We start from the raw sequence: 26,069 nt of genomic DNA, 5'->3' as shown, positions 1-26,069 counted from the left end.
AATTCTAGTTTGAACATTGTGTGAATAGTCAAGCAAAAGATGCAATAATACTAATAACAGTATTATCAAATATGTACAAACTGATGGTTTTACCATTCTAGTATTCAAAACTACCTAAATTTACACAACATGGAAAATGATACTAATAACAATTTTAACATGGCAACAAAGACATAACAAGTAAGATGCATATAACATTTCTAATAAAGTACATGACATTAATGGTATCTGGATTCCAATAGGCCGATCGTTAAAAAGTTTGCTTAACAAATCTTTGGTAACGTTTTCTTTTAGAAGGGCAGCAAAATCATAAAGAGAACACATGTGAGATTTTGTATGAGTATTCTTTGCTGATATTTCTTTTAATTACGACATTATTCCAATTAAGTTCTCACAACCATTTAGTCCTTCTATATGCATTAATCAATTGAATGGGAGACTGGCAATCATAAATGACCTTAGGTCTTGAGTCATGGGACACAGATGTCCCCACATGTGACTTATCCTAGAACTCTACTTATGTTGAAAACAAGCTTTTGATGGGACATTTGACTTTTGACCTGTATGTGTGACCTTAACTTTTGAGGCAGATAGATCAGCAATACACAAATTGTCCATCTCCATATGGTGGTCATTGGTTTGAGTTATTTTAAAATTGCATTTATGACAAGTAACAGTCCATACATGCTGTTTAATGGCAAATTTAAACCTTTGTCCTCCAAGTGCATCCTTTACATTTGAGGTAAGAAGATGTGTTATATATTCGACAAGCTGTCTCCTCATGGTTGTCACAAGTGGTCGGGTTTTTGTGTCAAATTGCTTGATGAATGAAAAAAAAAAATAATACGTGACCTTGACATTTGAGGAAGGAAGATGGGTGTTAAATGTGGCAACCTGTGTCTTCCTTTAGGAACAATACATACGATTCTAAATGTTGCATAAACAGACTGACAGATTGCTGTAAATGGCCATTCCAGTCTTCTACTTCCTACCTGGGCTATAATTAACTAATTTTAGCGAGAAAACATGAGCACTGTAATACAAATATTAGGATAAAGGAAAATGAAATCACAAAAAATTGTGCATGACATAGTAAATGGTAACTGATATAGCTAAGTGTATTTGGAAGTAATCACAACCATTTGGCAACAGATAAACAGAATTAATTCAGTCATGTTCTGAGAAAACTGGGCACAATGCTAGTGCGTAAAGTGTTCTCAGATAAGCGTGTGCAGTCTGCACAGGCTAATCAGGGACGACACTTTCCGCCTAAATTGGATTTTTGCTAAGAAGAGACTTCATTTAAACAAAAAATGTCATATAAGCGGAAAGTGTCGTCCCTGATAAGCCCGTGCGAACTGGAATGACACTTTACGCACATGCATTATGCCCAGTTTTCTCAGAACACCACTCAATTTGTGAACTTAATAATTTCAATTCATATGAAACATGTAAATCTAGATGTACAATAGTGGCATCAAAATACTACCTTGAACATACTTGGTAAAAATTTCTCCAGAAAACAGTTTAACATTAAAGCAATTACATTCAGAATAAAATAGCACTACTAGACATAGGCTCTTTATCTTACTGCAAACATGACTTATAAAAACATTCCAATATTAATTTCAAGTGCTCGTCTTAACCATTTCTCAATCAAAATCGAAACAGATACAAAAGGAGCTTTGGCATAGAAAAAAAGAAGTACCCTATTGTGTTTCATTAACATAGCAAAAGTGCTTAAAATTCATGACAGGATGCAGATTTTAGTTTCTAATGATTAGTGTAAGTATAGAGACCACAACTTTTCACTGAAAAAAATGGGTTTTGAATTAATAATTGCCATTCAAAATAAGTGAGAATAGCACGTCCTTTAGTACTCATTTTATTAAAATGTAAAATATTATTTTTATGATGAGCACACCATACGATTAATTATGACTAATTTACAAAATAATTAATTCCATTAATAATTAATATATCATCAATAAGTTCTAATTCATGACTACAAAAACAATAAAAATAGCAGCATAATACATAGAAACTTAAATTATCCAACTGAAAACAAATTTATTTGGGCAGAGAAGCAAACAATTATAAGAATGATTAAGAATTTGATTTAAATCATACTGCAGCAAAAGGAGGAGTATGCAAAACTTGTGATGTCAATTACTGGCCAAAATCACATGAGTAACATGATAACAAGCCTTTCCATTCCGAAAAAACAACAACAGAAAGTCTTTCACTTTGTATCCGTTCTATGAACTTTCAATCTGAGTAATTCCTTAATGTTGTAGATTGTAAATACAATTTCTTATGTGTATTCATTTAAGCATATTTTGTCACTTCATTCAGATAAAATAATACAAGGCAGAAATTGCATTTGCAGAAAATCAAAATAACATGATTTGTTATTTTAATTTAGTATGTTGTAATAAGCAATTACGTAACTGGGTATATAACCTAAAAGACTGTGGATTTACATTATGATTCAGAATCTTCATTTCCAACTTATATCCTGGATAACAAGTCATCCATTTATATGTGGTTTGCAAAGCAACTTTAAAATAACATTTCAAAATGGAAGGATGCATTTTATCAATTGATGCAATTCATCAAATTTCAAATTAATGAAGATGCAGAGTACGCAACAAAACCTAATTTATTGATAATTACTTAGATGAATGATATTATAAATTAACAAATGAACATATCAGCAACATTCATAATAGCAAATTCAACACCACATTTATCAATTGACAGACATTAAGCATTCATATGCATATGAAACAGATCAATACCCCCAAAATCCTGCCATTTGTGTGTCATTTAGGTAAGCAATTACATCATTTACAGCAAATGGCTCTACAATACAAAATTCTGGATTCAATTAATCCTTTCCCACTCAGAAGCAAAGTGAAAATGGCTATGTGCAATCAGCATAAAACCAGAACAGCCTGCGAGTAATTTGCAGTCTGTTCAGGTTTAATGCTGTTTGCTGCTCATCAGTATCTAAGGGTTAGAAATGAAGCCTTAAAAAATTGAATTAAGTAAAAAATGTATTTAATTAAATTTAATTTTCTAAAGGACTACAAATGTGTCAAAATATGTATTTGAGTGGTAAAGGGTTAAGTCTTTAAATAAAGAACATACTTAAAACAGTAATGTTCTATTACTACTTGAAATTTAAGTCTAGCATGACACACCTATAATGACATCATGATTTATTAAGAACAGTTTGTTAATAATATAGCAACATTTTCAGCCTGTATATATTCAAATTCTGAAGTGACATTTCGTGTGTCTAAGTATAAACTTTATTTAGTGTAAACCTATTTATTTTAGCCCCATTGGATAGAAAGCCTAAGGCTTATTTGAAACGCTCTCGAGTCCATTTCCTGGGACTAGATACAGTTCTAGGTGTCTCTGGGAAGATGATAAGAACGCTCCACAGTGGAGCTCGAATCCGTGACCTCCCGGTCGTTAGGCAGACACCATATCCACTACATCACGGTGACCTGTAATCCTTATTTGTGGGTGAATATGAGTCGCATTCTGAGAAAACTGGGCATAATGCATGTGCGTAAAGTGTCATCCCAGATTAGCCTGTGCAGTCCGCACAGGATAATCATGGACGACACTTCCTGCTTTTATGATATTTTTTGTTTAAAGAAAGTCTCTTCTTAGCAAAAATCTAGTTTAGGCAGAAAGTGTCGTCAGTCCGTCAGTCCGCACAGGCTAATCTGGGACAACACTTTACGCACATGCATTATGCACCGTTTTCTCAGAAAGCGACACATGTGGTCCTAGATAATTTGCCGGCCTGACTCCTGAAAACGTCTAGTGCCCCATATAATGTCTTGAGTTGCCAGTACATAGATTACCAGACCATGAGACCAGATATGACTTGAACAAAGACAGAGCTAACGTGACCTTATGATAGGGTTACATATAAGGCCAATACACTTGAGTTGTTGAGATGCTAGCTTAGTTAGCATTGACAATGGCTGTAAAACTATTTATTATTTCGAGTCCTTATCGCTTGCACATTAGGCATAATTACTGGCCAACACACCTTCGCTTGTGTGGTATCTGTTAATCAAGACTTTTCAATGTCTTTAATAGTATTTAGACCACACACCAGCAATCAATCAGCAATCACTTAAGCTATACACACATTAACAAGACACATTTAGCTCAATTAAGAACTGTACTAAATGCATATTAAGTTCTAAAGTACCTGTGACTGACATTTGCCCTACTTAAATAAGAGGTGGGGTGGGTGTTAAGTATATATAATATTAATTGTTAGCCCACTGGGTTTCCTATGTACCAAGCAATGAGCGGCTAGCACATGGCGATTATTGTCTAGCATATTGGCTGTGAAATGGGGCTAATAAGCTGTCTGTAAAATGGGGCTAGTTAGCTTTCTCTAGAATGGAGCTAGCACACACACTGTCCGTCAATATGGGCTAGCAGGCTGTCTACCATAAAGGGATAGCACATCGGGGCCAATGAGGGGCTAGCACAATGGATTCAGAAGTGTCCAGCAAATTGGTTCTCGCAAGAGGCTAGCAATTTATGCTTGTTTAAACGCCCTCACATAACGTCTTATGATTGCCTAGCACATTTTTTCTTTCAATTGGCTGTCCATTGTGTCTAACCCACTGTACGTAATAAGTGTCTAGCACATCAGCAGTCACAAGTGTGTAGACTTCACTGGTGTGAAGCCCATGATATGTCTGGGGCTCTGAGAGGTGGTGAGTAGCATGCCATGTGACGTGTCGCCCACTTCGGACATGTCGGTTGACTCAGTTACATCGGACGTCTCTGAATCTGAAATCATTTAGCTTGTTTCAATACAAATGGTTACAGTGGTGTAATTAAACAGGAGCTCCCTAACCCCAGGTTCTACATTCAAAAAGCTCGTTTGGGATAACCTCTGGCTACTTCGCATTTTGGTATTTTTACATCAATAGGTTTTGAACAAATTAATATTTTGACCTTTTGTAAGCACAAAGCATTAGATTTCTTATACTCAATTTATTCTGAAATTTATGTATAACTTCATTTAATATTTACATAAGGAGCTTTGTGAACACAGGCCCAGGACTTCATATGAACAAAGTGGGAGGATCATAATGTAGCATGTTGTATTTAAGACGCATTTTATTAAAAATTCAATTTCAAGAGAATGCATGACAGCATTTAATATTGCTAAAGTGTTAAGCACGTGCATGCACTTAAAACACAGTGACTTCTTTTTTCATGTTGAACCCATAATTTAATAACTCAATAAATAAATGAAATATCCAACCAATTACAATGTTGAGTTTGACTTCTTGTTGTGACCTTTACCTTTGAGCTAGAGAGACATGTCTTTCAGGCCACATGCCGTATGCACATGATGAACATTTAAGAAAAGTGATATTGAAATTGCATGATAAATGATGAACAAGCAGCCTGGACAAACTATAGGATGTTCAAATTTGACATCTGACCCTCTAGGGTTACCTTCAACTGTAAGCTAGCACCATTGGTCACATGCAACTAAAAGTCTCCGCAGGTTAGTAATTTTTTAATCATAGAATGAACGCAGTAAATAATCATTGTGAACTCCAAGCATGATCTTGCAATTTTAGATACAAACAAGGGTTTTAAAAGTGACATGCCCTGTCCTGATGGTAAACATTTGTCATTTTAAAATAGAATGATTCATGACAAGTAACATCCAAAAACGATTAGAAAAATGCACTTAGGCTTTTACACACTTATGAAAGCACATACACACACCAATTGTGATAGCTATATCTAGATGTCTACAAGTGGGCTAGGCAAAAAAGTGGTAATAATGCTAAGTCCTAACTTTTGATCTGCCTAAGTAACAAGAAACCGTAGGAGACGGGTGATGTTCCCCAAAGTTTTTTTTGTCACAATATTGCAATATATATTCAGATAAAAGGAAACGTCTTGAGGGGCATAACTATGGACAAAATAATACGATGGATGGTTTAGAAACTTAAAAATAAAATTAAAAGGGCCATAACTCTCTAAATAAATCATCTAACCAGAACCCACTAATAACATGCGCATCTCCTCAAGGTAATTAAGCTTCCCATAAAGTTTCATTGAAGTCCAGTCAGTAGTTGGAGAGAAATAGCCCGGATAAGAATTGCACTAAAATCTATATGTACAGTTTATAGAAAATTTCAAAGGGCCATAACTCTGTGAAAAATCATCCGACCATAACCGGCTGATAATATGCACCTCTCCTCTTTGTACTGAAGCTTCCCATAAAGTTTCATTGAATTCCCGTGATAAGTTGCTGAGAAATAGCTCGGACAAGAATTGCACTATATGTACAACGGAAAATTTCAAAGGGCCATAACTCTGTGAAAAATCATCCGACCATAACCGGCTGACAATATGCACATCTTCTGTTGGTAGTAAAGCTTCCCATAAAGTTTCATTGAATTCCCGTAATAAGTTGCTGAGAAATAGCTCGGACAAGAATTGCACTATATGTACAATGGAAAATTTCAAAGGGGAAATAACTCTGTGAAAAATCATCCGACCAGAACCGGCTGATAATATGCACATCTCCTCTTAATAGTGAAGCTCCCCATAAAGTTTCATTGAATTCCGGTCATTAGTTGCTGAGAAATAGCCCGGACAAGAATTGCACTATATGTACAGTTAATGGAAAATTTCAAAGGGCCATAACTCTGTAAAAATCATCTGACCAGAACCCACTGATAATATGCACATCTCCTCTTGGTAGTGAAGCTTCCCATAAAGTTTAATTGAATTCCGGTCATAAGTTGCTGAGAAATAGCCCGGACAAAAATTGTGAAGGGACGGACACACGGACGGACAAACGAAGCGGCGACTATTTGCTCCCCCCCCCAAATTTTTTTTGGGGGAGCATAATAATGTTACCCACCTGTGGTTTGCATATCCTGTGTGTCATGCAGCGGCATGAAGAACATGTTATGCTGCATGCCCGACCCCAGGGGCAGGTGTATGCTGGAGGCACTGGACACAGACTGCTCAGGGCTGCTGTTACTGTCACAGCTACTGGAGGACATGCTGGAATAGCAGGGGACATACTGAACAAATAAGTTAAAAGGACAAACTGACAAAATAAGTTATAACTAAACTGACCAAATAAGTTATAACTAAACTGACCTAATAAGTTTTAACTTAACTGACCATATAAGTTAAAGGGACAAACTGACTGAATTGGTTAAAGGGATAAACTGACAATATAAGTTAAAGGGACAAACTGACCAAATAAGTTAAAGGGACAAACTGACCAATTATGTTAAAGGGACAAACAGACCAAATAAGTTCAAAGGACAAACTAACCCAAATAAGTTAAAACTAAACTAACCAAATAAATTTAAACTAAACTAACCAAATTAGTTTGAACTAAACTGACCAAATAAGTAAACACTTATGAAAATAGCAACCATCGTATTGACCAAATAATTTAAAACAGTTGTTCTTTACTAGCAAGAACAATACTGACCAAATAAGTAAAAACTTATGTTCATTTATTTCAAAGGACATACTGATCCTACATTTAAACTGATATTCAGAAATAACAAGAGCACAACATAATGGGTGCCACGCTCGGCTGCGGGTGCAGTTATGAATAAGTGAAAGCTTGTCAGATTATTTTTTTTTTTAGGTCACAGTGACCTTGACCTTTGACCTAGTGACCCAAACATGGGTGTGGCATGTAGAACTCATCAAGGTGCAGAGTCATATGAAGTTTCAAAGTTGTAGGTTGAAGCACTTTGATTATGTTCAGACATTACAAGGTACATACTGGCCAAATAAGTTAAAACTGATATTCATAAATTACAAGGGAAAAACTGACCAAGTAAGTAAAAACTGATATTCATAAATTACAATGACCATATTGACCTAATATGTTACAACAGATGTTTTTAAATAAAAGGGCATTATTAAACAAATATGCTAACACATTTTTTCAGATATTAATAGACCATAATCAACCAAATATGTTGTAAATGATGTTTAAACAAGGGACAAAATTGTCACAAAACCAGGTTTTCATTGTGAAAAAAAAATCTGATAAAGGGAGAAAACTCAAACTGAACTTTTGAAATGAACAAACAAAATTAACCTCCTTTGTAAGTTTGTTTTTTTAGTCGTGGCGACCTTGACATTGGAGATATTGACGTGATTCTTTCTTGCGACACACCGTCCCATGATGGTGAACAAATGTGCCAAATGATTTTAAAATCTCACAATGAATGACATTGTTATGGCCAGGACAAGCTCATTTATGGCCATTTTTGACCTTTGAACTCAAAGTGTGACCTTGACCTTGGAGATATTGACGTAATTATTTCGCGCGACACACCGTCCAATGATGGTGAACAAATGTGCCAAATGATTTTAAAATCTGACAATGAACGACATAGTTATGGCCCGGACAAGCTTGTTCCGCCCGCCCGCCCGCCCGCCAGCCAGCCCGCCCGCATTCACCAATCTAATAACCAGTTTTTTCCTTCGAAAAACCTGGTTAAAAATCACAAGGACCATATTGACCTAATATGTTAAAAGAGCTGTCCACAAATAAGAAGGGCAGTATTTAAAAAAATACCACTAAGTTGAAACGAATGTTCAGAAGTTGCAAGGACCATACTGACCAAATATGAAACTTACACATTCAAATGTGTTTTAAATCAGTTGGGAGTCCAATCTATAAAGCTCCAGGTGAAACACTTGAAACAACAATGCGAGTAAGAACAAGCCAATTCATTAAATTGATACCCCCGCCTTCTCATCATTAATATCTATACACCTATGAAGTTTCATGATGACATCTTATATAGTTTCTGAAATATAGCCCAAAAAGTTTGTGATAGTTGGAAGGACGGACCGACAGACGGACGAACAATGCCGAAAACTAAATCTCTCCGCCTTTGGCGGGGGACAAAAAATAGAACTGTCACTGTTATTTTACCCCCTGCATATTGTCACATAGATTGTCACGCATTGTGTTCTTTTACAGAATTTTTCTTTAAAAGGAGGTCCCTTCTAAATGAAAAACCTGTTTAAGTGTAAGTATTGCCAAGATAACGGAACTACACTTTACCTACATGCATTTAGATCAGTTTTCCCGGAACGAAGCTCATATAAATGACTCAAAACTTGCTGATTTTCAAGCCATACCTGTGTGCCAGAGGGTGGGGCAGAAGCCTATCCGGGGTGCTGGGTCCGGTGTGGAACCGCTTGGGTGGGCTCATGTGACTCTCAAACCGGTTGTCTCCATCCGGCTCCACTATGAACACAAAACAATACAAGCAACGGTAATTGAATTCTAAACACCTTTGTAGTCCCTTAGAAAATCAAATGAAATTAAAGACTTTTCTTACTAGATTTAGTCTTAAAGCATTGATTTCCCACCAAAAGATACTGATGAACAGAAAACAGCATTAAACCTGATCAGACTGTGAGATACTTACAGGCTATTCTGGTTTCATGCTGGTTGAATATAGACATTTTAACTTTTCTTTTGAGGGGGAAAGGTATAAAACTCCAAACATAACATTGTATAACTTGTTTAAACAATAAAGATAATGTGGTTTATAGAACAATGTTGGTGTTTAATAACTGGTATTCACCGTTACAAATAGAGAAAAAATAACAGCGGAAATTATTGATAATTTAATTATCAAAGATGTTAACTGTTCTTTTGTGAAATAACGTCTTCATTTTGCCTTCATAACATATTTTTGAAAAATCCTCCACTTAAACACTTTTAAAAAGTAAACACAGTCGTAAAAGCATTGAATAAACTGGGAATATCCATATTTTGATAAAAGATTAATTGACTTTACTTGTGGCCATAGAAAATAGATGTCTAAATTATTTTCTATTAAAATAGACTAAATGACCTACAAACTTGTTAATCCATCAAAGAAATGGAACTGACAATGTATGTAAATATTCCTATAGCCCTGCTCCCAGTAAGGGGCTGGTGGAACTGACAATGTATGTAAAGATTCCTATAGCCCTGCTCCCAGTTAGGGGCTGGTGGAACTGAAAATGTATGTAAAGATTCCTATAGCCCTGCTCACAGTAATGGAACTGACCATGTATGTAAAGATTCCTATAGCCCTGCTCCCAGTTAGGGGCTGGTGGAACTGACAATGTATGTAAAGATACCTATAGCCCTGCTCCCAGTAATGGAACTGACAATGTATGTAAAGATTCCTATAGCCCTGCTCCCAGTAATGGAACTGACAATTTATGTAAAGATACCTATAGCCCTGCTCCCAGTAATGGAACTGACAATGTATGTAAAGATACCTATGGCCCTGCTCCCAGTAATGGAACTGACAATGTATGTAAAGATTCCTATAGCCCTGCTCCCAGTAATGGAACTGACAATGTATGTAAAGATTCCTATAGCCCTGCTCCCAGTAATGGAATTGACAATGTATGCAAAGATTCCTATAGCCCTGCTCCCAGTAATGGAACTGACAATGTATGTAAAGATTCCTATAGCCCTGCTCCCAGTAATGGAACTGACAATGTATGTAAAGATTCCTATAGCCCTGCTCCCAGTAATGGAACTGACAATGTATGTAAAGATTTCTATAGCCCTGCTCCCAGTTGGGATGCACACGCATTAAGCCCAGTTTTCCCACAACGTGGTTTATTTAAAAGCACAAACCTTGAGAAGGATCTCCGTGTTGGACTAGGACTGGGACTGGGGGTAAATATGTGGTTCTTGATTGGCTGCTGCATTGACGGAGAAAAACATTGCTGAAACAGAAAACGTAAAACTAGACAATCGTCATGGAAACTGATGACCCACACGACTGTCTGGTCACAGAAAAATGCTTTTGGAAAAGCACAATTTTGCAATGAACTTGTCTATGGAAAAGCAAACCAAGAGTTTTTTACAAGTGGGTCAAACAATACACAAAGAGCCTCACATTGTGGCAAGTAAATAGAAAGATAGAAATGTGTCACAGATACTGATACTCCACAAGGCATGTTTAGACACAGACAAGACCATATTTTCCAAGAGTCAGGCTCAAATATAAAGAACTCCCTACCTTGCCAGTTCTTGTGGGTGAAGGTGCACCAACTATCATACAAGGGGAGGTAAATATGTGGAGGGACTCTGAGAAAGACCTGGGTCGTCTAGGGGTAATTTCTGCAATCATTGGCTCCTCCTGTAAAAGAAAGGCAATTTGAGTCTCTATCTTAATCAAAAGCACATAAAAGCTAATAATAATGATTATTATTGGTGGCACATAAATATTAGTTGATCTCATTCGGGACCTATCCACAAATTTAAAATCTCAATGAATAATTATGCTAAACGTTCAAATATTTTTGGCGGAATTATATCAGGCATAAAAGACATTAACATCTAATGTAATCAAAACAAACATTCTGTGTTTGTTTTGCAATCCAGATTTAACAGATACTACACAAAGGGCACTAACTCATTACAATGTGTGCTTAGCACTTAGCAGACACCTGACATTTCCTATTAACCATTTACCACTTAGATACGTATTTTGACGCATTTGTAGTGCCATAAAATTATAACTTTAATTCAATACTTTCTTACTAATTCAAGTTTTAAAGGCTTTATTTTCAATCCTAAGATAATGATGAGCAGCAAACAGCATAAAACATGAACAGACTGCAATTTACTTGCAGGCTGTTCTGGTTTTATGCTGTTTGCACATAGCCATGTTCACTTTTCTTCTGAGTGGGAAAGGGTTAAATTTTTGTAAATGCTAATGCAGAAAAGCTGTATCGATATCATTACCTTCATTCAAGTAGAATATTAATGATAAGTGCTAATTCTTATCACCTTCATGTACTGTGTGAATTGTGTTTTTCTGGGATGCTGTATTTTAAACAGTCAACACGCGGCAGATCGAAAAAATAAATACATTTAAATGCTGACAATGAGTGATCAACACCTGATTGAAATAGTTTCTGACATTTTTCATAGAAAAATATAAACATATATATAAGTGTTTTTGTTTTTTGTGTCTGTAACTAAATTTACTAGTATCTAGATGTAATTGTAAATTTACATTTGTTATATTCATTGACACATTATTTTCTGATATACTTTTATTCCAGCTATTTGTTTAACTTGCCTGCAAACATTAACCATACAAACTTTGTTAATACTAATTGTTACCATTTTTTGTATTATTTGCACATTAAAAGCAATATACAAAAAGCAATTTCAAATTGCAAATTAAATGCCTCTGAGGCAAAACTTTGCAAAATGTGTAATCTCCAAAGCAATGCCTTGATAAATTGTGAATCAGGGAAATTTCTTTGAATCAAAATTCCACTACTAAAATGTACACTGCTTTCTAAAAACCTTTGACTAATTAGAAAAAATAGAGTTACCAAGTGGAATAAGTTGTTACTCACTATGTTGCATTTTTCATTCCATGTGGCAGATATTTGTATAGCAGACCGAATTTCTCTGAAATATAAAACAAAACACAATGATTGAAGGGAGACCACTCTTATATCAGGAAAAAGGCAATATAACCATCATAATTTACAATATAAACCCTTAACGGTGACAAGAGATGCATGTTATCCAACATTTTATCAGCAAAAATGCATATGCTAAAAAAAATTATGTAAAGAATTTTAATATTAATTTCATCAATATTTTATAACAGTTTTTGAAGGAGAACATTGTGGCTTGTTAAGAAATTGTTATATACATTTTACTGTACATGTATATCATATATATGTTTAATATTCAAATTCATCCACAATAATTGGCATCATGGCATGAAGACATTAAAGTTGTTTTCTCACATTATATTTAATCTTTTAAGTTCATAAACAATACAACAACAAAACGATGAGACATAACATATTTTTAATTAGTTTTTTGGAATAACCAAGTTTTAAATAAATTGCTTCACTAGATAAATTATTATGGCTTGGCAAAAATATCACACAAAAAGGTGGCAAATCTCAACATATTTTTGACTTATTATCATTTCAAAGGGCAAGAGAAAATTAATACAGCCATCTTAATACAGCAGTAAGGAGAAGAATGTCAAATTAATTTTAAAGAAAAAAACTTCTTCATAAAAAATAAGTTAATTTCATTAAATAAGCCTTGTTGTTAGAAAATTGGACAGAATGCACACACATTGTCTTCCCAGATTAGCCTTCGCTTACTGCACATGGACCACATTTTCCTCTGTTATGGACATTTTGTTATATGAGAGTCTCTCCGGAACAAAACTCCAGTCTGGGAGGTTTTTACTGCACAGGCTAATCCAGGATGACACAAATGCATTAAGCCCAGTTTTCTCAGAACGTCGCTCACATGATAGCGATCTAAGAGTACGAGGACATAAACCTTTCTTTCTGCATATCTCTCACTGCAATGTCACTCTCCTCCTGCTTCAATTGGTTCAAGCGATCTGCAACTTTGACTGGTGTCTGAAATTTACAAAGCATAAGCAGGGCATAATTCATATGCACAGTCTGCACAGGCTAATCAGGGACTACAACATCCACATTAACAGGATTTTCCCTAAGAAGTTACTTCTTATAAACAAAAAATACCTTTTAATTTTTAGGAGATACTTTCAGTGCTTTCCACTGGAATTTGTTCAGATGCATCGGGGCCGTTAGAGGTGTGCTGATCAGTGCAGCCCCCTCCAAACATATTTTTTTACATTTATTTAAGAAGTTATTTGGTGTGTTATGCCTTTTCAAGAAAAAGTACTCAGCAATAAAGTCATTGATAACAACATTTTTTTATTGTTTTAACCCTTTCATACATAGATAACCATAACCTCAATACATCCGCATCAACCCAGCTTTATTAATTACTGAAAACTATTCATTTGGAGAGTTCTGTTATTATCTTTATATTTTGTGACATTAAAAGGATTGTTTATATAAAGTTTATAACACTCACTATATAAACACATGTGGCCGAGTGGTTTATGTGCTAGAATTCAAGGGTCAGTAGTTTGAGCCCAGTTGAGAATTTCTTTCTATTTTTCATTCTTAAATTTAATTCTTGTTTTTTTACTGCAGCTATTTAGTGCCAATGATTACATTTATCAACTCAAAGCATTTAATGATAAGCTTCAATACATGCCTAAATGTGTGAAAAGGTCCCTTTAAGTATCAAATGTATTTTTGTATACATGTGTATGTGACTATTCAAAGATTTGATGAATAATGTCCAATCAGGACGGGTGTTTTCCCACTCAACACGCATGAATGGGTTTGCGGTTTTATAAAACTATAATTACACACATACTTCAGTTTTCAAGCTAAATATTTTAGCCAAATAGCCCTTCGGGCTAATCAGATAAAATTTTGAATAGCCCAAAGACATGTTCAAGAGCCCGAAGAGGTCTATATAAATTTTATGACTTTTTGGCCAGGAACACCAAAATAGTTATTAACAATCAGAAAAAAACACGAAAGTACTACAATTATTAATAATAAGTTGAAAAAACGTCTTCTAATACGCAAGAATACTTGATTAAAACACATGGAAATCTAACTGTAATAAGGATCTTTTTTTTAACCCAATGCGTACAATATCCCTTACAGACTCTTTTATTTTCATTGAAAAATTACTTCGTCCATTTTTCATGAATTATAAATACATTTTTGGAAAACGCTTCTAAAATTAAATACGCTTCTAGATTGGTCATTATTTTAAAACGTTACTAAGTGCCAGATGCGCTAACATCCCGGAACGTGATCTACGCATGTTCAGTTTGAATAACCTAATCTCGAATGGGCGTCAATTGCATTATTACATTAAATAGAAACATACCCGGATGTTTACACGACACTTTAGAAAACTGGCGGCCACATGTGTTCATGCAATTCTTTAAAACGTATAATGTCATTTTAGGCATTTAAAAAGCGAATTTAATCATGCCTCTTAAAAACGCGTATAAATCAGGTTATTGATATGACGCTCAAATATTTAATCGACAGGTCGGGCTATTTTATAAGCATTTAGGATCGACCGACCGGCCCAAGAATCAACTCGGGCTTCAGGCTTATCGGCTAATGTGAAGACTGACATACTTTCCACATGATGTTGTACATGTCTGCACAATTTCTGCACGCTTTTTATTGAGACAAAGTTTTCTAAGTTACTACATGTAGCCAAGATTTCATCGTTGAGGTATAAACAATAGTAGGAACCCATGAGTGTGGTAGGTACATGTGTACATGTAACAAAGCAAACAAAAAGTCACAAAACCACACACACATATGGCAATTACATCACTCGTCGTCTGCATTGAAGCCTACGGGAGCTGTTGCTCATGCAAAGCGTGTGCTCTCATTGGCCTTAAGGCAGGCTTTAGTTAAAGAGATACATTTTATTGAAATTGAATCATAAAAAAATATTAAGCAAATTCAAAATTGATTTGATCTTAAGAAAGGCTACTTGCAGTGACTGAAAAAATACACTAATCAGTAAATTTCAAGCACTCCCCTGACTCTAATATTGAAATTTAAGCGCCCCGGCGAAGAAAAGTAATCTGGCCTGAGGAAATCACTGACTGTCAGGGGTTTCGCTGTCGATCGCCATTGGCGCCAAATGGCGCTAAATTTTTTAAAGTGGCTCCAGTTTTTTAAAAGTTGCGAATTTAAAAAAATCAGTAAAATCCTATCCGAAAATGTACTGCGAATTGAAAGCACGCGACCACGCATTAGCGGCCAGTGTCTGTCAGTTGTTAATATTGATTTGCGACAATGTAAGCGACCTTCAGTGCAGATTGCAATCACTGAAGCGTGTAAGTGTTACAAACGGTGTTTTTACTGCTATTGTCAAGTTTTATGGGGGTTATTATCGGATTAACGGCTCCTTTATGATATTGAGCAATAAATTAAGTAACATGGGGACAAACTGTCACGACGATCAATAATTATAATTATTAATAGGGCCGCTATTTCTTTAATCAAAACCATGGGGCTGGCAAAAGCATTTAATTTCTCCACAAAAACAAATAAAAACTTGTTTCAACTGGTATTTGTGAGCATTTCTGTTTAATAGTTTCATTATTATAATGTTCTGGGAAGGATATAATTTGATTAAGATACCAACAATTTCTGAAATAAAAAGTATATCGTTCAATGGATGTACTATATTTCGTATATGTTAAAATTCGGACATTTAAAGATAGGGACATTTACGTGTTGGTTTGTTGTTGATAGTTTGTTAAAATATGTTTTATGTTATTTCAGGCAACTAGAATAGATGGTGGCAATTATCTGGGCCTTTCTGTCAGGAAATAGGCGTGCAAAACATTCATTTAATTGAACCTGAAAATCATCCGCCACTAACAAAACGTTTAAACAAAGGAAGCTGATGTATATCATGTCCAAATGATCAAATATAACTGTGTAACAATTTGAAACGAGATGCTTTATTTTCTGATTTTTTATATTTATTGTTTCCTTTCAAATATGTACATTGGTGTGATTCTATGTTTAAATAATAAAGTTTGAAACATTTATGTAGCATACTGTTTAATACATTGATGTTAACATTATTTATAATATATTATTTTGGTTATCTGTATTGTTTATCAAGTTGAAAAAAAATGTTATTTTTATGCAAATAAAGCTTATTAAGACTTATGAAGGTATGACTTGTGAAGGTACCACTTGTGAAGGTACTTATTGTGTTTTTTTATGTAATAACATACCTTTTAAAATGATCATATAGTCAATGACATTAATGTAGTAAGGTTTCTTCAAATGATTGTTCTTTTTAATATGATTGGAATAACCAACAGTTTTCACGCCGCGAAAAAGTGGCGACAACTTTTTTTGGGCCAGTGAAACCCCTGCTTGGTAATAAATCATTACTTACATGTATATGCTTTGTTACTAAAGTTGAATTAAATAAAATAAAGTTACAATATGGTTTGAATCAATTGAAAATCACAGATTGTTAACAAAAATGCCTCAAACTTGGTCAATTTGTGCCCAAATTTAGCTTTCCTTTATCAAACTTAAGTTTATATTGAGTCGGGGATATTAAGGTCATTATAGGGGGAAAATATACCTTTTAAGCATGGGAATAAGGGCCCACGTTTTTTCCCCAAATAAATTCTAAAAAAATCCATGTATCTGTAATACAAACCAAGGCAGAATTGTGCAGGGTCATAGAGCTGGAGCTGAATCTTCGTGTTCTCTGGGAATCAGCAGAAGTGAATGTGTTTGGAGGACTGAAAAGGACATAAATCAATCATACAAACTTTGACTCAACATCAACTGGAGAACTGAAAAGGACATATATCAATCATACAAACTTAGACTCAACATCAACTGGAGAACTGAAAAGGACATGAATCAATTATACAAACTTGAACTCAAAATCAACTGGAGAACTGAAAAGGACACGAATCAACCATACAAACTTGAACTCAAAATCAACTGGAATACTGAAAAGGACATAAATCAATCATACAAACTTGAACTAAAAATCAACTGGAGAACTGATAAGGACATGAATCAACCATACAAACTTGAACTCAAAATCATCTGGAGAACTGAAAAGGACATGAATCAATCATACAAACTTGAGCTCAAGATCAACTGGAGAACTGAAAAGGACATGAATCAACCATACAAACTTGAACTCAAAATCAACTGGAAAACTGAAAAGGACATAAATCAATCATACAAACTTGAACTCAAAATCAACTGGAGAACTGAAAAGGACATGAATCATCCATACAAACTTGAACTGAAAATCATCTGGAGAACTTAAAAGGACATGAATCAATCATACAAACTTGAACTCAAAATCAACTGGAGAAATGAAAAGGACATAACTCAATCATACAAACTTGAACTCAAAATCAACTGCAGAACTGAAAGGGACATGAATCAACTATACAAACTTGGACTAAAAATCAGCAGATAAAATATATTAAAAAACTTTTGAGTGGCCTTTTAAAAATCACAAAATATATAACACATGTATATTATTTTCTATTAATTGAACCTTAATTAAGTTTGTTTATAATACATTATAAATCTGAAATGCTATTCAAAATATTCTGCAACACATACAAATTGCAATACACACATGTTAATGTAATGTTCAGTATTTAAACACAAGTAACAGATAATACATACAGCTAAAACCAAAGCATAACTGTAGTTCATTTCCTCATTAAACCTCTGTAGGGCAGAGAACATTGAAGACTCTACTTTTGTATAAGTTTGGTATCGCATACAGGTTAACATTTATTTCACAAATTGGTTGTAATTAAAATAAGCTCAGCTCATAACTTATCAGCAAGCCAATTAGAATTCAGATCACTGTTGTACAGTTCAGCTAGCAAGCAGGGGTTGTATCTGATTTTGGGGAAAGGGCCTGGCCTTTTTTGAGAGGAAAATAATCGCGCGAAACGTTGAATTTTGGGGGGAAAAATCTGTGAAAAGCCGGATTTTGGGGAAAATAAGGAAAGTCTAAAATAATCAATTTAACATATTTTACTGTTTTTAAAACAAATTCAAGGCAACAGATAATTTAATTATGCCAATATTTTTCTAGTTTCTACAGTGGATCAGGTTAACTTATATATAAAAAGGTAAAAAAAAAATATATAAAAAAAAATGTTTTTTTGTTGTTTTTTTTTTGGAGGGGAAAATGAAATTTAGGGGAAAATTTACCAGCTGAGGGGAAAAAAAGCAGAGGGGAAAAGGCCGATTTTCGGCGGGTCCCAAAGAAGGAAAAAAAACCCTGGCAAGAAATAGCAAAGCCCATGTTCTTTTTGGAATGGATACTTCCCTGCCTTTCCTCTTATTAAAGATATCAGTAAACAAGAGCAGGGTTCGTCACTAAGGCACGTCCGACAGACATTGTCTAGTAAGATCGGTGGTCGGGCTAGTAAAACTGCGGGCTAGCTTGTCCGACTGGTCGTACATAAAAAATCTATACTGATTCATATATATAACTGTAACTAACTGCTGTGAAAACCTTTATTTTTAATGTGTAAAATTACTCTCGTATCCGTAATTTACATTAAAACAAAACTAGAGTATTTAAATAAACACGGAGCATTCACATGATTCATCGGTATTTTTAGACGCAAAGGAGAGCTTCCTGCAGAGGCTGGTTTCCATTGGTCAAGTTGTCATGAATATTAATGATTTTCTGCAGTGTGGTAAAACTGTAGAGCATGATTTTACGACTTCTATCAAAAATCGGTATCGTCAATGTAAACATTTTTGCGTAGCAGACAAGAGAATGTTATTAAAAGAATGGCTTTGTTCAAGTTCGGATTTTTGTCCGACAAATCAGTTAATAAAAAACAGTTTTTTTTCCCCACTTTTTGGGAAGATAGACCATGGCTTTGGAATTGGGAATTTTATCGGCATTTTCATGAAATTGGGAAAATAAATTTATTAGCCTTTTTTTCCACACGAAAAGCCCACTGATTAGGGAAATACTAAATTTGATATAACCCTTTATAATCATTCAAATTAAAAGAACAAAATCTAATAATACTGTGTCAGATGTAATTGAATAAAAATTGATAAAATACACATTAGACTTTTTTCTAAAAAAAAAAAAAAAAAAAAAAAAAAATTTTTTGTTTTGGAAATTGGGAATTTTTTGCCACATTTTGGGAAAAAAGTATACTTTTTTGTATTGGGAACAAAGCCGAATTTCGGCTATAAAATCGGGCCAAAAAAAAACCTGAAAAAGAATCCGACCCTAAAACTGACACAAAACGTAAATATGAAGAAACATGAAAACGTCAATTTTATCCTAGATGGAAAATCGAGTCAGTTCACATGGCTTTAATTTGACGAAGAAAAGCAAAAACAAAAGTTTCATTTTATTGTTTTACTCTATGCATCAAAAAAATCTGGTGTTCACTGATTATTTACTGATAAATCCTGATTAAACAGTTACATGAAACAATTAAGTTTATTTGCGACGATTAAGTCATTTATGGTCTAGTAGACATCAGGTTCGGGCTAGTACATTTTAAGAGGATCTGGTCCGACGGTCTTGCTCTAAAAAAAGTTAATGTCGAACCCTGAAGAGATGTGTTTGTCAGAAACACAATGCCCCCTAATGCGACGCTTTGAAGCCATATATTTGACCTTTGACCTTGAAGGATGACCTTGACTGTTCACCACTCAAAATGTGCAACTCCATGCGATACACATGCATGCCAAATATCAAGTTGCTATCTTCAATAATGCAAAAGTTATGACCAAGGCAAAAGTTTTGGAACAGAATGACAGAAAGACAGGCCAAAAACAATATACTCCCGATCATTCGATCCAGGGGCATAACACGATCATTTGATCGGGGAGCATAAAAATGAAATTAAGGGACTAAAATCTCTGGAAATGTTGGCACAACTTGAGCTTTTATGTCATTGTAATGCTTTAAACCTGAAACTTTAACACGATTATGGAGTGAGGGTCTCATTCAAGCCGATTGAAAAAAAAACACTTAAAGCTGAAAACATTTCATTATTAATAATAATTGATTTTTTTAATTTAAGGTGTCCATTACCGCTCTGTGGTGCGTTTTTACTCAAAGAAAAACAGCGTCGAAAGACGTCATTTCGTGCGCTACTCTTCAAAAAATCCCCCTGTCATTTAAAAATATATATACCTTTTTATATTGTTTAATTGTTTTAAAACTTTCCCGTACTGACAGTAAAATCCTGACTCGAACGATTCTCCAATACATCCGTTTCAACCCGACTCTATTACTGCATACTTACTACTATTCAAGTTTCTATTTATTATCCGATAATCCCGTTTATTCCGTTTTTATAAATCACTTTCTGGTAAATGTTTACGATAAAAGCTCTCAATTATTTCTGTTGAACAAACCTTGCAATTTTTCTATAGTATCAAATAAATTTTAAGTAACTATTTATAGATTTGATGAAATATTGCCTCTGAACATGCGTCAATCCTCTGACGTGTTGTGTGCTTGTTAAAACAATACACGCGACGATGTTCATGCTGCATAATTTTTGCGCTCTTTTTAATTGAGAAAAAGATTCGACACAAAATAAATTTGCACTACTAATTTGAAGCAAGAATATTTTAACGTTGCGGTAACATTTACATTCGGAAGTGTGCTTCGGATTAAAAACGCGTTAACGTCGACACACGGGAAAGGGTTTCGGATGACAAATTTAATTATTCCCATTTGAGATTTTAATAAATATTAACAGTTGCGTTATGAATTTAACGATAATTTGTTTAAACACTTAAGTCGAATAAATGTTTTGACGGAATAATGCATGAAATTCACGAGGATTACGGCCGGTTGCCATCATCAGTCTTCTAAGTATCGATTATCGGACGAAAAATGTACTAGTGTGCGTAATTAATTCACGAAAATTTATGGAACGCCATTACTGACTTCATATGACTGTTTTCGTTGTTTGCAGTACATTAATCAATATTTTCAGTGGAATATACATTATGCTTTGTGCAATTTTCTTTACGTTCGGTACAGTCGTCATTGTATGCAGTAGTTAAAGCATTACGCGAAGTAGTCATAACATTATGTTCTGTCCAAACTTCTTGACGTTCTGTACATTCAACATTATGTGTAGTAGTTTTATCTTATGCGCTGTGCAAACGTCTTTACGTGCGGTACATTCGTCATTACGTGCAGCAGTTACATCATTATGTGCAGTAGTAACAACATTACGTGCTGTGCAAACTTCTTTCCGTTCGGTTCATTCGTCATTACTCATTATGTGTAGCAGTTTTAACATTATGCGCTGTGCAAACGTCTTTACGTTCGGTACATTCGTCATTACGTGCAGCAGTTACATCATTAAGTTCAGTAGTAAAAACGTGCTGTGCAAACTTCTTACCGTTCGGGTCATAGGTAACACTTGTTTACAGTAAAAAGGTGTGATGGTGATGCCCGAAACCGTCTTTAATGTACTTTGTTATTACGTAAATGGTACAAATTCTTGCTAATCAAGCTGCGAGAAACTTTTACATCGTGCCCGACGTCAATCAAAAATAATGGTCGATAGTTAACCCCGCCCTCATAAGCATTCGCGTAACCTATTGGACAATAACATCAAAGTTTGACGACTGGAAAGTTACCTGATACATCCTTGTCAGCATTTAAATGACTGTGAAATGTGGCTAGAATAATCTATACGCGCGTCATGCTATTATCTTATCAGTGGATTATCCATGTTTATGGCGATTACTTGTGAAGTAGGTAACGCGTGCTCTTTTAAAACAGGGAATATTGATACACTGATAAACCTTTGGGTTTTTTTACAATCTCCACTTTCTTTCACTGAAAAACACACAGGTCGGAAAATTTCAAGCGCCCCGGGAACTCTGTTTTCGAAATTCAAGCGCCCCGGCAAGGGGCGCTTAAATGGCATGGGGAAAACCCTGTTGTGGAATAGTAATTGTATTCCTCTAAACAAATTTATAACATAGTACAAATACGGCTGAAAATGTAATTTTGCAAAAGTATAGGAGTCAGTTAATTTTATAGTATTTTAGTTGTTGTCGGAAGAACAGGACGATTTGTGATAAATTTAAAATAGCCGTATGACAAAAGGTTAACGCCGGAATATTGTATGAGTTCAAAAGTAGTACATGTCATGTATAATGCTACCTATAGGAATGGAAATCGAAATACATCTCTAAAGTATCACCATGAAGAAATGTTTGTGGAATACATGTAGATCCGAGTGTCGTATTAAGAAACTTGTTTCATCATCATAATTTATCCTTATTTTGTTTTAATTAAACACCGGAAGATTTCAAACAAGCCCACATGTAAAAAAGTGGGCAGTTTAAAGAGAGGTGCGAATATGTTTCTTGCTTCCGTTTGTTCAAACAATGAATATACAAAAAACCGTTCTGAACTTCATGAAAGGTTGTCTAATCGGTATCGTTCTGATAAAGGTTGTGAATACATTGCTTCTTCGTATTACCTACCTAACTGCGTTCTGAGGCTCCGTTTGCATATCTTGTTACCGTTTATAACCATAATGTTATTCATTAAGCGACAAGTATTGTTTTTGCTCTATTAATTCAGTACATAGATTATAAAGGATTGACGGTTGGTATATGTTCTACTTATAATCTATTGAAGTCTTTTAATCACCAAATGAATGGAATTTGAAAATAATTATATAAAAGGCATATTCAGTCTTAACGTCGATGTGATAATTAGTGACTTCTTATGTTTGATTTAATAATATTAAACAAACTGTTAATATTGTTCAAATATAAAAAGAAGACACGTTCTATAAATCTTCGTTAATATAATTCATTTATTTAGCTGCTGTTCGAGATTTAACTAGCAATTACAAGTTTCAAGAAATTGCGGAATTGTGTCCATGCGTGTATTTTTTCCAAAACAATTAAAATGCGTTTAACTTATTAATCATATAATTTGTTAAAAGAAGTTTATTTAACAGGCAACAGTGGACAGTATTTTAATAACAATTAATAACTACAGAATGGCAAGTTTTAGTAGGAGTGTTGCCAACCAAGACAATTTAAATGACGCAGTTCCAGACGATATTATTGATGCATCATGCGATTCATGTATGAGAAACAACCAGGCAACAAAGGCCACTCTGATATGCAAGGCATGTAATGTTCTCCTGTGTAACCAGTGCAGACTTCCACACACTATTTATACAACAGGGAATCATGACATAGTCGTTCTTCAGGAAATGGATTCAGTCCCGGTGGTAGTTGACATGAAAGGTATGGACACTTGTCGGCCACATGGAAAGAAGTTCAGCTTTTACTGTTATGACCATTCCAAGCTCTGCTGCAATACATGTGCTGTCTTGCATGGTAAATGTGATCGATTAGATGAAATAGCCTGTGTGTCTGAAAGCAAAGTGCCAGACCCGAGTTTCTTAAAACAGATCTTACTACAATCAGAAGCGGATGCAGACTCTTTAATAGCGGGCTGTGAACAGTAAAAGACGGATTAGAATCAGTTCATTGCAGACATTTCTACAGAATTGCATGAAATGAGAGACCGTGTCATGAAACTTTTTGACATGGCTGAGAAGAGCATTATGAATGAAGCGAATGCAATAAAGTCTGTGGAGGTCAAGCGACTTGACGATTTACATGCAGCAGCTTGCAAGATTAAGACCAACATCAATAAAGTGTTGTCAATTTGCTCCGCTCTCTTGGAAAATTGAACGCCGGATCAAAAGTCCATATTTTGGAGAAATTTTCAGCAGGAAAATGTAACCTTCATATCTGATATATCTGAACAACTAAACACGCAAGTCACAACAAAAATGACATTGTCTTTTCCGAAGGAGCTATCAACAATTCTTGAAAAAGGAAACAACGACATAAAGCTTAATTGCGAGCGCAAGCATGCAGGTATTTTACTTTTTATTCAACTTAATTTTAATAAATTGTGTTTCGGTATTTGATATTTCTATAAACTAGAAGTCATAACATATTTACAATATAATAACCACTTTGAACCTTAAATTATTAATAACAGCTGACTTTTTGTTTTTAGCTCATCTATTTAAAAAAAAGGGGCTATTGTCATCACCTGAGCGTAGGCGTCTGCGTCGGCGTCCGGTTCAGTTTTGTGTTTAGGTCCACTTTTCTCATAAAGTATCAAAGCTATTGCATTCAAACCTTGTTCATTTACTAAATATCATGAGGGGACTGGGCAGACAATGTTAGATAACTCTGGCTGCGATTACAGAATTATGTGCCCTTTTTAAACTTAAAAAATTGAAAATTTGGTTAAGTTTTGTGTTTATTTTCCACTTTAATCCTAAAGTATCAAATCTTTTGCTTTCATACTTGCAACACTTACTAACTATCATAAGGGGACTGTTATGTAACTCTGACTGGCATTTATACAGAATTATGGCCCCTTTATACTTAGAAAATTGAAAATGTCGTTAAGTTTTGTGTTTTGGTCATCTTTACTCCTAAAGTATAATAGCTATTGCTTTCAGACTTGGAACACTCGCTAAATATCATAAGGGGACTGTACAGGATAAGTTGCATAACTCTGGTTGACATTTTGACGGAATTATGGCCCTTTTTTGTGTTTAGATCCACTTTACTTCTGAAGTATCAAGGCTATTGCTTTCAAACTTCAAATACAAGTTAAATTTGACATTGACCTTTGAATGACCTTGACTCACTCACTCTCAAGGTCAGATTATTTAATTTTGCTTAAATTGCCATAACTTCTTTATTTATGATCATATTAAATTCATACTTTGACAAAACAACACTTACCTGACATACCACAATTTACTTCACCCAAACCATTCCCTTCGCCCCACCCCAGAATCCCCACCTTTCAAAAAATGTTTTTTCCTTTTTATTTTATTTTTGAAGATCATATAATAAATGACCACAACCTCACACTTTACCCCCTCTCAACCACCGACACCACCCCGAACCTCCCCTTCACACATATTTTTTTTTTAAACATGGTTAAAAAAATATTTATTTGCATTATTTTATTTTTGAAAAAACCGTCCAACCATCCCACCCAAGAATCCCGCTCCAATTTTTTTTTCTTTTTTTTTCATTTTGGAAGATAATGTAATAAATGGCCACACCCCAACACTATACACCCCTTTCCACCCCACCTCTCCCTACTTTTTGATTGAAGTATTGAGAGATAGGTCCCTTCATCTTTCAAAAGAAAACAAATAAGCGTTCTGCAAACGCTAGGCGGTGCTCTTGTAATAATTTGTTGCCAAAATTGTAAGATTGTTTTGAAAAATTACACAATTTGAAAAATAATTTGTCGTTTATAGAGATCATTTTGGCGCAATTTTGTTCTCAGCGGATGCATACACGATAACGTTAAAGACTAAATAACGTCTTGATGTTTTGTTTATTAAAGCATCATGCAAGAAGGACATTGCTATTGTGCTATTATACAGTAAAATAAATAATGTTTCTTTATAAAAGTTGGCATTTTCTGTCATAGGGACAATTTAAAATATGCATAATCA

The 26,069-nt window shown here is 34.7% G+C and overlaps 2 protein-coding genes across 4 annotated transcripts in view; one reads left to right on the top strand and one right to left on the bottom strand.

Annotated features, from left to right (window-relative positions):
* LOC127838218 (P2R1A-PPP2R2A-interacting phosphatase regulator 1-like) overlaps positions 1 to 26,069 on the top strand; it is a 278,300-nt gene that overhangs the window by 91,035 nt on the left and 161,196 nt on the right. The window lies entirely within an intron of this gene.
* LOC127839748 (P2R1A-PPP2R2A-interacting phosphatase regulator 1-like) lies at positions 1,346 to 23,057 on the bottom strand. The gene is made up of 10 exons (XM_052368134.1): positions 23,029 to 23,057; positions 17,195 to 17,279; positions 13,418 to 13,500; positions 12,460 to 12,514; positions 11,106 to 11,225; positions 10,695 to 10,809; positions 10,119 to 10,184; positions 9,211 to 9,319; positions 6,944 to 7,089; positions 1,346 to 4,836 (listed from the first exon to the last, which is right to left on the bottom strand). Exons 1-10 carry the CDS (start codon positions 23,055 to 23,057, stop codon positions 4,700 to 4,702), a joined length of 945 nt encoding a protein of 314 aa, XP_052224094.1. The 3' UTR covers positions 1,346 to 4,699.

Source organism: Dreissena polymorpha, chromosome 7 (assembly GCF_020536995.1).
Source record: "Dreissena polymorpha isolate Duluth1 chromosome 7, UMN_Dpol_1.0, whole genome shotgun sequence".
Classification (NCBI taxonomy): Eukaryota; Metazoa; Mollusca; class Bivalvia; order Myida; family Dreissenidae; genus Dreissena; species Dreissena polymorpha.
The sequence above is the reverse complement of the archived record's forward strand: the minus strand, read 5'-3'. Positions and strand labels throughout refer to the sequence as shown.